This window comes from Juglans regia, chromosome 7, assembly GCF_001411555.2.
Source record: "Juglans regia cultivar Chandler chromosome 7, Walnut 2.0, whole genome shotgun sequence".
NCBI lineage: Eukaryota > Viridiplantae > Streptophyta > Magnoliopsida > Fagales > Juglandaceae > Juglans > Juglans regia.
The window spans coordinates 45982936-45996743 of NC_049907.1; the positions used below are offsets into that span (position 1 = coordinate 45982936).

A 13808-nucleotide genomic window follows, 5' to 3' on the forward strand; every position below is an offset into this window, starting at 1 on the left:
GAATTTAAAACTATAGAATTATATTTAGAGTGTGCCATTAATTATATTTAGAGTATTAAGTAATGTAGTACTAAAAGGTGATTGCACCACAACGAAGCTGAAGTTCCTTTTTATTAATGTTGTATACTAAATTTACGATTCACTTATTATAGATGCGTAGAGCTAAATTATAATGGTTATTCTAATGCACAGCGGGTCACACTCCAGATGAATGATGAGCAGCACACAACAAAGCTAAGTTTGGACACATGCGCCAGATTTCGTTGCAACTCCTTTGACTGCAACTGAAAAATCGACACCCGTCATTATCCTTCATATGCGCAGTTCGTCTACATGTTTTAATACCACAAAAACATATTGGGTATTCATTTTGTCAAGAGTTATTTGAGCAAGAGACATTGCTAGTGCTACTACGTGCTTTAGACATTGTATCAATATTTATAGCCTCGTGTACGAATTGATGTTGATCCTAAAAATATCTAGCCTCGTGTAGGAAGAATGCATTTTATTCATCGTGTGCATAATCAAGTTGTGCATTAGTGTGAGAACCTAATTAACAAAAATAGAACAAGAAAGGTAGAAAAATCCAACCAGCCAGATGCATTTTTTTTTATCACCAAAAAAAAAAAAACAAAAAACCAAAGTTCATTAACAACCACAAGCTAAAAGGGTACCTACTGAAATCTCTTGACACGAGTTAATCTAGTAAGTGCGTGTTGACCAGAAAAAATACTGGCCTGCACATTATAAGAATTAGAAAAAAATACTGGCATGCACGTGAGAGAGGATGTCAAAGAATAATCACACATTGTCTGTAGACAAGGTCTTGGATATATTTATAAGGAATTAACAATCCTCTCTTGTAGAACTGATTTTATAAGATGAGTTAGGCCCATGAATTTTCTCAGTGCGCCACTGGCCTCATTGCGATGCAAAACCCTAAAATTAGCCAGTTGAAATAAAAGTTCTATAAAACAAATCATAAACAATCAAGATAGTGATGATGCAAAGAAGTGACATAAAGGTAATTACTTAATAATGGGATTAGGAATAAAAGAAAATAGGATGATATGTTCAGCAAATCATACTTTAGGTTTTTGGTTAAAGACCTTTTTTTATTAGTACCTCACTCAATTTAATAAAAGAAAAGGTGCAAGTGTGCTGCCTAAGTACATTGGGAGTATACATAGAAGAGCACCTAGTTGATGGGAAAGAGAACAAGAATTTAGAAAATTATAAATGAAGAAAAGCCAGTTTCGTTGTGGACACTATAACATTACCCTGTAGTCTTTGAAATTGTAGGCTAGTTTAGCAACAAATGCTTGTGGTTCTCCTAAGCATTTTCACAAACATTTCAGTTGCATTCCTTGTTTTCATAGTTGTATCCATCATTCCATTTCCATTACCTACCTTAGTACAATACAGTGACTCATAGCAATGATCATAACAAACTCTTTTCAAATAAACAGGTAAATTGTGTTAACAACATCTTGTTAAAAAAATCACAAAGAAATGCGTAGCATTATAACACGATGTAGGGGTTTACTGAAGTAAAAGAAAATTTTGATTTACCTGAATGAGGGCCGATGCGAGGGAGATAAGGTATAAGAACTCAATGAATGAGGCCGGTCGGAGATGGAGGGTGTGGGAGACAACTTCGGAGATGAGGTCGAGCAGGTCGGAGATGGACATTGTCGAAGATGGGGACCTACGAGGGAGGGGTAGTGCGAGGCAGGGATAATGCGAATTGAAGGGGACGTTGTCGAGGCAGGGGAGATGGAGACATGCACGGGATGGGTAGTGCGGGGCAATGTGAACTAGAGGTGAGATGTTTGCCTGCGAAGTCGAGGGAGGGAATGGGTAAAACAGTAAAACATGGAGGGCTTTTTTTAGGCTTTCAAAAAGTTAAAAAAAAAAAGAAAGAAATCAAGTTAGCATGCCAGATAGGGTATCCACGTCAAGCGAGAAAGTAAAAAGGGATCATCAAGCGGGACCTGTAGCATTATCCTTAAAAAAATATACACAAAAATGCTTTTTAAAAAAAAAACATAACACTGATCGTACCCTTCTTGGTACCGATCCTCCATGGATATAGCATCATCCTTTTATGCCTCTTTTGTTTTCATAGATGAAATGAGATGAAATGAGTTGAGTTGAGATTAAAATTAAAAATTGAATAAAATATTATTAGATTATATTTTTTTAATATTATTTTTATTTTAAGATTTGAAAAAATTAAATTGTTTATTTTATTTTTATGTAGAGATTTTAAAAAATTATAATAATTAGATAAGATGAGATAAAAAGAGTTAAAAAATTTTATAAAAACAAACTAGGCCTTTTAAGTTTATATTTCTGGCTTAAATTCCAGTGCTTTCTGAAGAGTGAGCCATATCTTTTGTGAAGGGTACAACACACAAACTAGGCCTTTATGTCTTGCAATCTTGGTGCTGCAATTTTTGTTGTTTTTGACGGGCTCCAGATTCTCTTACCAACTGCAATTTATGGCGAGTTAAATTGGTTCCCTGACATGTGACACTTTAACCTAACCAAACACTGATCTAAGCAATGGATCCAGTTTCATCACATGTAGAAAGGGTAGTGATAGGGTAGTAAAATAAAAAATAAAAAATAAAAAAATCAAATCTTGCAGATAGGTAGTAATAGGTAGCAATCCTATAATTATTATCATTATTATGTAGAAAACTCGACTCCTAGTGTCTCTGTCTTTTTCTTGGCACATCTGGTGTCTCTGCAGCAAAAGCCAATTCAATCCAAGCAAACTAACCGGAGACTGATTCAACATTTCTAGCTGCAGAATACACCACATGAAGGTACTGGCCAGTGTTCGGCTCCAGTGATACTTCTCCACTGGTTTGCACCAAACCACTGTCCAAGGAAATACCCCATAACATAAACCATGACTTGGATTTAATAGCATGCCTACTTACAAGCTATTTCAGGTGAAAAATGCCAATCATAAAACGCCTGGGAAACCAAAATGGGAAAGTTTCAGAAAATGAGAATGTCCCACAAACTAAGTTACATTATGTGGGAATCGACCTGGCTCTATCAATGTCGTCCCTTCGAGGAGAAATCGTAAGATTGCGCAGCCTAAACAAACACAAGTTCCTAAGGAATTATGCCCGTAGTCTCATCATCATCTGAAGATTTGGGAAAACCAGAATTACCAGAACACTCCATTTGCCTCAGTTTTAATACCAGGAAGAGCAAAATCCCACACCCAAACCCCAGAGCAGCACTGGAGCCGGTCAAAGAAACCGCAGCACAGACCAACATCACAAAAGACTCTTCCTTTGTGTTCATATCCCTACAAGCCATAGCCAACTCAATCCCAGCAAAAAGCAATAGCACCCCAAGAATCCCAATCGGAAAATGACCCAAAATCCTCCCAAACGAATTCCCAAACACCAATCCAAGAATCAGCTTCCCTATCCCCAAGAACACCACAGACAGGCCACTCCTACCCCCGAACCTGTACTGCCCTGCAAGCCCACCAGCACCATGGCACACCGGCATTGCCCCAAACCAGCACCCTACAAAGTTCATAATCCCAACACTAACCGAAACCTTCATCACCGAGGCCTCACGGTCAGGGAACAAGTCCCCGGACAACTTACACACCGCGATCACTGAATTCAATATAGATAACGGAATCTGTGGTATCGCTGCGCGAAAAAACCCGATTTTCCAGTCCTTCCACGTAATCCTTACCAAACTTATCTTCGACGGACCAAATTCAAGACCCTTGAAGGCCGAAGGGTTGCGAAGAAAACAAAGAAGCATACCGATCAAGAACACAATGAGGGCAGAAGGAATAGAAGAGAGAAGCCATAACCTTTCAGACACTCGACGACGTCGAAAGCTTTCGTTTTCAGTTTCTTCATTTACAGTATACGTAGGATTGTCACCAGCGCCAGTGGTAAGCACAAGAAATAGGAGAGCAAAGAGAGCAACAAGGACACCATCGAGGCCGAGCCAGGAACGAGGAGCTCCTGATTTGGAAGTGGCTAAGTCTTGGTCATAGCGGATGTATTTGATGGCGGAGAAGGCGAAAGAGAGGCCCTGAGAGAGCTGGACGCCGCGTACGACGGGGAGGGGAAGGAAGCGGTAGAGGAGGGACATGAGGCCAGTGGAGCCGAGGATGAGAAGAACGGCAGCTGTGGAGAGGCCGGCGGCAGCGAGCTGGGGGACGGAGAGGTGGGGGGACTCGGAGACGGCAACGGCAGCGATGGACTTCATGGGCTGGACGGGCATGGGGATGTCGAATAGGAGGCCTGTGGCGACGTTGTAGAGGGCGGTGAAGACAAGAGTGGTGCCGAGATCAAGGTGAGAGACGAGGGTGAGGGTGAGGACGATGGGGATGTAAGTTCCCAGATCTCCCACGGCGCCGGAGAGCTCGGAGGAGAGAGTGGTCTTCAGGCGGAAGCGGCGGTGCCATGGGGTTGAAAGGAGAGGAGTGGTGGTGGTGCTTTTGTCCATTGAGGCAGTGAACGGAAAGGACCTGGATGTTGCAATTATTGGATTTTGCGGATAAGCAAATAAATAATAACATAGAAATGATATTTGCAACAGAATGCAAGTGTCCTAATTTTTTTGAAAAAATAAGTTCACATATAAATTCCACACTTTTTTTAAAATATTATAATTATTTACGTATTTTATAATTATATTTACCGTTATTTTAAGGGAAATATTTTAATTATAAAATAATTAATTAAAAATAATTTTATAAATTAATATAATTTGATATAATTTATCAATTATAAATCTATTTTATTATAAAATAAATCTAATAAATTATATAAAATTATATTAATTTATAAAATTATTTTTCTTCATGTAGTAATTATATACATATCTTGCTCTTATCCTTTATGGTTAGATAAAGGGAAAAAAAAAAAAAGTTGGAGAATATCTTAAGATTCGGATAATTAATAATGAATATACTGGCTCGGTGGAAGCATATAATGGTCTTCCCATCCCCTTCAACGAGAGGGTATCCTCTCCGGTACGACAGTGATATATGGGGTGTAATTGGTGTCTTATAGTCCAGTTTTGGATAAATTTTGACATATAAATTGATTTTTGAAATTTAAGAATTTAAATTTAATTTTAAAATTTTTAACTTTTTTTTTCAGTTCGGTTCGGACCGGTTTATTTTTTTTAATTTGCTGCTTACACATGCTACATAAATTAGATTTGAGATCCGGTTCTTCTGATACTTGTTTTTCACAAAGAAACTTCTCTTCTTATTCTTTAGGCATGTTTGACAATAGATCTCATTCTAAAATTCTTATATCATTTCATTTTATTTTTAAATATAATTTAAATTTAAATATTTTTTAAATAATCATTACAACTTTTTAAAACTAATCATTACAACTTTTTCAAACTTAAAAAAAAAAAAAATTCTAACTTTTTTCAAATCAAATAATATTATAAAACAATATGATAATAATATTTAAACTTTATAATATTTTTTTTCAACTTTTTTTTTCTCATTTTTCAAAACTAAAAAAATACTCAATTCAAATTATCTCACTACTATTCACAGACTATCTTACTACTATCTACAAATTATTTTGTTTGAAATTTTAGAAAAATTGTAATTATTAGTTTGAAAAAATTGTAATAATTAATTTAAAAATATTTATATTTGAATTATATTTGAGAATGAGATGAGATGAAATAAGAATTCTTGAATAAGATCTATTTCCAAACAAATCAGACTTCACTGCTTCATCATTAGTAGAATCAGGTGAAACATAATTTATAGTATAATTTATTATGCAAAAATATATATTTGTCCTTTTATATATAAAAAGTAATTTTATCTTAATAACTTAATATTAATATTTATGTTTAAAATTAAGATTTCATGTTATATTAATTTTATATTATATTAAGATTTTATAAGATTCATTTTATGTTATAAGATTAACACACATGAAAAGATTTTATAAGATTCATTTTATGTTATAAGATTAACACACATGAATAATAAAATCAAAATTACATATTATATTAATTAAAAATTTATCATATAATATAATCTAAAAAATATAAAAAATATTTTATATATAATATAAAATATTAAAAATATATATTGATCCAATTCGATTCAAACTGAATCTTAAAATATGAACATTGTCACATTGATATCGAACCGGTATCAGACTAGGTCGAATTTTTTTAATTACCTACCTATATTTGGTTCTTCAGTGAGGACGATTCAACCAAATTTTTTTTTATTTTTATACACCTACCTATATTTGGTTCTTCAGTGTTAAGAGTTGCTTATTAAGTCTTTTAAATAAACGAGTTTTGTTACTTATTATCTATATATATTATATTTTTTTATTTTTTTAAACTAATTAAATTTTTTATTCATAATCTATATATCACATATTTTATAAAAAAAAATATAACGTATAATATGTGAAGATGATAAATAAAATTTTTCAAAACAATTGGATTTAGAAATAAACAAGAGACTGTTGTGTCAAAAGTCTACGGTCTTCCACCTAATTAATGATATGGTGGGGTTTCTTTTAATTAATAAATCAAATAAATAAATGCCATTATCTATCTGATATTTTATCTTCTTTGGTTAGTCTGATTAATGTAACATATAAAACCATTTAACAATTAAAATATGTCACGGTGTAATTAAAAATAAATGTTAACATTGTTGAATCGACATTCTTATTGCATCGATTCCATCGGGTAGAGTTACAAGGAGCAATTATAATATGCATTGAGAAATAATATCCTTACTACTCCGGTACAATTTGTCTACAACTTTTTAATAAAATAATATTTTTTAAATATTTATTTTAGTTTTGATTTTGATTTTGATTTGATATGTTTAAAAAAATATTATTTTATTTAAAAATGGTAGAAAAATTATAAATAAGTGGCATGGCTGCATAATGGGAAAGAAGCCAATCCAAACGCATCACCACCACACAAGATAGAATCCCACACGCACGCGTTATAAATGGAAATGCTAGTCGGACTGAAAGATTGACACATCTATTTGTATGCATAAAGTTATATAATCTCGATTTTGATAAATCTGACTTTTTAAGAATTCGTTTTGAGACCATGGCTGGCTAAATTCCCCTCAATGGATATCAGCCAAAAAAATTCAGATAAAGATTGAGTGAGATGGTCACGATTTAGGTGTAACAATATAGAAAGTATTAGAAATTATATTTACAATCGTAGAATGTGCAATTTCAATATTTTATATGATTAAACTTCCGTTTTTTCTCACATTAAAATTTTTCATTTATTGTCATTATTAAATTAGACAAAAAGGGTATATATATGTTTAAAATGCTATTGTTATATCTATTGTTATATCGTTATTGTTTTGAAAAGTTAATATAATAACTTACATGATTTTAATGCTACATTAAAAAAGTATCGTAATATTAGGATGGATTTTTTTTTTTTTGTTGAGAAAATATTAGGATGGTTTTGGGTTTTATACGTTGTTTGGTTCTGGTTGCAAGTGTCATTTGTTGACATTGTGAATATCTGACAGGTCTGTGAATGAACTAATGTGCTTGTCTTGAATGAATGTGCTTTGTCAGTAGCTCAACAATTTTCTTGAATGAATAAACAGTTTGCCACTAAAAATGCCTGTCTTGAATGAATGAACAATTTACAGTTTGCCACTAAAAATGCTATTCTCGAATGAATGAACAATTTGCCACTAAAAATGCTTGTCTTAGGTGAGTTAATTCAAGACTAGTTAATTTGGATGGTTAATTGAGTTAATACCCAGCTTTAACAATTTTCTATTTATTTATTTTTTCTTTTTTAATTTCTCAATTTATCCAATTACATACCTAGAGTATGTTTCCAAAATAAACCATGTTAGCCCATCTTATAGTAGCATATGATTGTATGCTAGTATAAATCTAATATATTTACTTGTTTTTAACTGTTAGATTATGTTCACAGATTCAACTTAGAGTGGATGGAACACAGCCGGATACTGGGGATGGGACACAATCGGATCTATGTGAAGCTGTAGATGGGGATTTTGGTTTTCAATTCCAATGATATTGACTAGATGGAGTTGTTATTTGGACTAAAGGTATTCTTAGGACATGATTATGTTGATTATTTGGATTTAAAATATTCGAAGTTGTTTTTTTATTTTAGGTGATAGTGAAGTTACAAGTCTTTTTTTACTATGATTCCATAATACTGATGATATGGAGATGTAGATCACAGTGAGGAGTTCTTTCTCCGTATCCTGCAATTTAAGGCCACAAATAACTTACAATGTTAAAAGAAGGCTATGCAGTTTCGATTTATTCTGTTGTAAACAACATGTAACATGTTGATAGACTGTTATTGTGTATTGATGTTTATAACTGTAGTATATGTGAAGATAGTACTTCTTTTGTATTGTTGTGTATTGATGTTTATAACTTATACTGCAGTAAATTTGTTGAACATCTTCTAAATTATTTCCCATATTCGATGGGATTTGTTTTCTATTCTAGGTCGCCTTACATATTTTTATATGTTCATTGGATATTATGAAACCAGTTGATTCCAAATTACAAGAAGGATTATATATCCAGCCTGCTGGGGAGTTTAAAGCTCGTTCACAAATAAATCCTTACCCAACAACAAAGAAACGAATAATGGAGCAGTATAGATTATTGCATTATTTGTCGAATTACATTGGCAATGCGGTATGTATGCCCATCCAATTATCAAATGGGAAATTTATATACTAGTTCAAGGATCAGAAGATCTGTTCTGCACTAGCAATATTCAACATAATCATGTGATAACCACGTGTTTAGCCTCAAAACAACAAGTCATTTTAACAATTTCCATTACTAGACAACACAATGTCACGTTTACAACAAAAACATTTTCTGTCATAACTAATTTTTTGCTACCAAAACATAGTAGTTATTGTATCTGGCGCTAAACACAAAGACTAAGTTCCTAACTCCCTTACAATAAAGTGAGCAACTAGTTGGTTGAGATTATACACAATAAAATTTCAAAATATGATGTACAAAGTTCCCGAAAATACAACGGATGTCTACTTCTTGCCTTTGAATATCGACTTGGTTGTTGTGAACTCCCAACTCTCTCTTTACAATCTCTTCCTCTCTTCACAATCTCTTCTTTTTCGAAGCTCCTCCTCATTCCTTAACAATTCAGTTCCTCTCTTCACAAGTTTTTTTTTTCTTCACAAATATTTGCAGTATGGTAATCCCTAATGACCAACAAACAAATGACTAGTTGTTAAGCCATCATTTTTCTACAAGTTCATCCATATTCAGCATATTTTTAGGCCGAGATTTTCAATCCCATATGATGGATTAACATTATCGTATTGCAGTGATTTGGCTTAACTACTAGATTAGTATTGACCTAACTAATCTACCAGCAGTTTTGTTAGATTTAGTTAAGCCATCATATAAGTGTTAAGCCAAATCACTGCAATAACATCGTGTTAGATTTAGTTAAGCCATCATAATCACTGCAATAATCTAATAAATAATAAAGTTTGTTAACTTTTTCAATGTTTCAAGTAAAATAAAATGTCAGCTGACTCTATTAATTTGAAGCAAATTATTAAAGAGTAATTCTACATATAGTCGTGAAATGCGCAAATGCCGTACAGTCGTTTTGAAAAAGAGTGAGGTCTATTATTAAAAAATTAATTTTTTTTTTCATGTGGGTCCTATATTTATTTATTTTTTTCAAAATGACTGCACGGCGCTTGCATACTCATGACTGCAAGTATCATTTCTCATTATTAAATATAGATATCTACGCTATATTGACGAAAATATGTTTTGATTTGCGTGGAAATAGAAGAAAACCACCTCATCTGAGTATTGTTTCTTTGTTTATGCATTTTTAATCCAAAAACATCCTCTGTACCCAAATTAAAAAATGCATCTAACAAGTACAAATTAAAAACTAATTTTTACAACTTAACATATTGCATCTTAGATACAAACAACAAAAATCAAAACATATCCACAATACAAACAATCAAAATCAAAACAAAAATCATAAAGGGGGAGAGATATACCGATTACGGAGTTGACGAGAATGTATCTCGAAGAGGAGATTGGAGATTGTTCTAATTTGGAGCTTGCATAGTGGCTTAAGGTTAGGACATGAATGAGAATGGAGGGGTTAAGATTAGGGTTATGGATCCAAAACATGCCATCTCATGTCTAATTTCAATTTTCCCGCACATTTTTCTTATTTTTGTCTTGCGCCCATACCCAACCCGTCTCTTGTCAATCTACACCGTTTTATTAAAAATCTACTTGCCACGTCAATTTCGTGCGCAAGGGTGCGCAAAATTGACTTAATCTAGAGTTTTAAAAGAAAAAATTTACACAGCTTCTTATTATTCACACAACCTCTACACATCACATTTTTTTTAATTTTTATTATTTTTTTCTTTTATCAAATATTTAATATATAAATAATGAAATAGAAAAATTGAATTAGTTTAAAAAGAATAAACTCAAAAAAATTTAAAAAAAAAATATTAAAAAATTAAAAAAAATATAATATATAAAAATTAAAAAATTGTGTAGCATTGCTCTTTCCTTCTTATAATGATGGTCCCAATATATATGAATATTCCTTTGCGTAAGATACCATAACTTTTAAGCCATTTTAATTTGTGATTTGATTTATTAATTTTTTATATCTTTTTAAATTGACACACTTGCCAGAGTTTGAAAGTAGCCAAAAAAGTTGGGAGGGTCGGGCCCCAATTCAGCAAGTGTCAAAAAGATGAAAAGGCACCAAAAGGTGGTTCAAGAATATTTGATGTGTACATGCAAGATTTTATTGCAAAAGTTCAGAGCGTACAACTTATAACTCATTTATAAAATTTGCAACTAATAAGATAATAAACATAGAACTAATATTATATTTATATATATATAAGTTCAGAGCCTACAACTTATTTTAAAAAATAAATAAATTTTATTATTAAAAAATTATTTTCTCAAAGAAGTACCAATTTTTTTTCAAAAACCTTATGCAGGATTTATTTATTTATTTTTTAATGAATAAATACTTATTGGATCGAACTCAAATTATAATTGTCTTAAAACTATATTACTGATTAAACTCATTTGGGATGGAGCCATGGTCTTCAGTAGGACCAGTACCACGTGATGAAAAATCTTTTCCATCTTAAGCCAAAATGATCAATTACTCCGAAAAACGAATGGACAGCCGAGGGTAGGTAGCATGCCACGTGGGATCAACTTTTTAACCATGAAGAAATAGAAATAAATACGCAAATGAATACTATAACCTTTATTAATGCATTTTTGAATTCTTAAAATATAAGCAAATGCTAAATAAATTATTAGGATACACTTATTTTGTAGATCAAATACACTTAGGATACACTACACATTATTCACATGGCATAATTTGATTTGTAATATTTAAATTTTAAAATTTATTCTCTAAATTAAATTATGTCACGTAGATGATGTTTGGTATAAATATGAAGACATTTAAATAGAATTATTCTATCATATGATATAGAGAGTGTATCATCTACATTACTTGATAAGTAAAATGACTCATATTCAGACGACTCTACAAAAATCTAATCATGACATTAAATACGTATCATCTAGAGTATATACCTGAATTCCATAAAGTAATCTAGAAAAAACATCAATAAGAGATTGTGAACTTCTTTCCTTTAAATCCCTCCTTATCCTAGTACTATATGTAGTATTCAATCCTAAAATCTCTTATTCCATGATAAGAATCGTTTCCAGTTAAACCAATTGACATCTATGGGATACATTGGATCCAAACAAGAGAAAATGTCTTGAAAAATTGATGCCATTGGGGTCCATATGTTGGGACCCAATTTTGAAGACCTCGGTTCCATTTCAAACGGAACATTTAGGTATTTTTATTCTTTTTTCCAATTTATTAGTTGCCATTTTAAAATTTGTCATATTCAATCATACTATTGATATAATATATATATCTTATGCTCGTTCATTTAAGTGATAAGTTCATAAATCGATTTTTAGAAGTGCCTCATTAATATATGTGACTAAATATGATAAAATATATGATGAAAAAAATGTATATCAAATTAAGAGATAAACTCATGAAACTATAACCCAATTGAAACCATTTGGACAAGAAAAATTTTATTTGCAGTCTCTAAATAGAAACTGTATGTGCAAACTTTTTATTAAATGAGAAATATCATCATTTTAAGAGGGATATTTTTATAATTTTAAAAAATTTTAAAGATAAAATTATCTAGACTTATATTACAGTTTCCAAATAGAGATTGTATGTAGCATTACTCATTTGGCAAAACTTGTGACAGGCCACTTGGAGGACCCAAAATAATGAATTGTTGGAGGTTGGTAAAAGGGACTTTCTGGTTGCTTTTATGTGTAGGTTAATTCCTTGTTCAAACTATAATGATTATAGATATCATTGCTTATTTTGATTTCAAATTGGGAAAAGGTCTAATGCACTCACAGTAGAGACAACTTTGACCTCATATCTCTTTATTGTACTCTCGAGTTCTATTTACAATTGCTATGTACCCTTTATTTTATTTTTATTTTTGAAAGGAAGCTTTAACTTTATGGCTATGAAAAACTCTACCAGAGTAGCAATACAATTTGAGATTTCCTCAAGCTTAATAAGTACATCATCTATATCAAGAGCCTTCTTAGCTAGACAATGAGCCACCTGGTTGGTTGCTCTCTTAGTGGGATTCACTGCTCAGTACTCAAACTTGTTAAGGCTCTTCTTCACATCTGATCTTATCAAACGAGCTTGACCCCAATGTTCTCCATTTCCATTGATCTCATTGATAACATTAGTACATCTCCCTCAAGAATTATCTTGCTTAGACGAATATCTGAACCTAGTAAAACAGAATGAAGAGTTGCATACATCTCTACAAGATATGAATCAGGAAATAGAGATCTGTTCATTCTCATTGTGGCTATGATCTTCCATTTCCAGTCTCGGACTCTCGAATAATTGTTCCTATATCAATTATGCACTTATGTTTGTTTACTGCAGCATCTAGGTACAAATCTTGATGTACTCTTTAATTGGGATAACAGAGACATCAAAGTACAAAATTTGATGATAATAACCCTAGCTAGGTGGGTCGTCTTCATACCTTTATCAATGCCACAGATTCTCATTGTCCATGTCCCAATTACTCATTGCCTCCATGTCAATTCAAGATTTTATTCTCTAATTTGCTATGGAAAAGTTGGGATAACAGTAAGATAACCTATATTTTTATATCAATTTCATAATCATACAACTTTAGTTTCATAAAAATACATAAAATATTTTATGTATCTTTAAATAATTATGTGTATTGATTTTAATAAATATATTAAATGAGTCTCACATATTGTGGAGATCTAGAATAAGTATTTGTATAATTTATCAATAATTTGAAGGACAATTCCAATATATAAACATGGAAAGGAAATAAATGAGCATAAGAATATGAGTTGATTTTCAAAAAAAGTTGAAAAATCGTGACAAAGAGTAATATTATTGCTTTTTAAATCAAAAGGCAACAAATAATTTTGTAAAAGAAGAGAGGAAAGAAGAAAACATAAGGAATGAGACAAATTAGAGATGTTCTACTTCTACGCTATCTAGCCGTTGCACCCACTCCCACCGTTCGCCTACGTGGCACACAATTTGAAAGGTACGAGCATTTAAATGCAAGATTA

The 13808-nt window shown here is 32.0% G+C and overlaps 1 protein-coding gene across 1 annotated transcript; it reads right to left on the reverse strand.

Annotated features, from left to right (window-relative positions):
• Nucleotides 1-2664: 2664 nt before the first annotated feature.
• LOC108996388 (molybdate transporter 2) lies at nucleotides 2665-4565 on the reverse strand. Its single transcript, XM_018972262.2, has one exon. The coding sequence runs from the start codon at nucleotides 4501-4503 to the stop codon at nucleotides 3133-3135; it is 1371 nt and encodes a 456-aa protein (XP_018827807.2). The 5' UTR covers nucleotides 4504-4565; the 3' UTR covers nucleotides 2665-3132.
• Between the last annotated feature and the right edge of the window lie 9243 nt (nucleotides 4566-13808).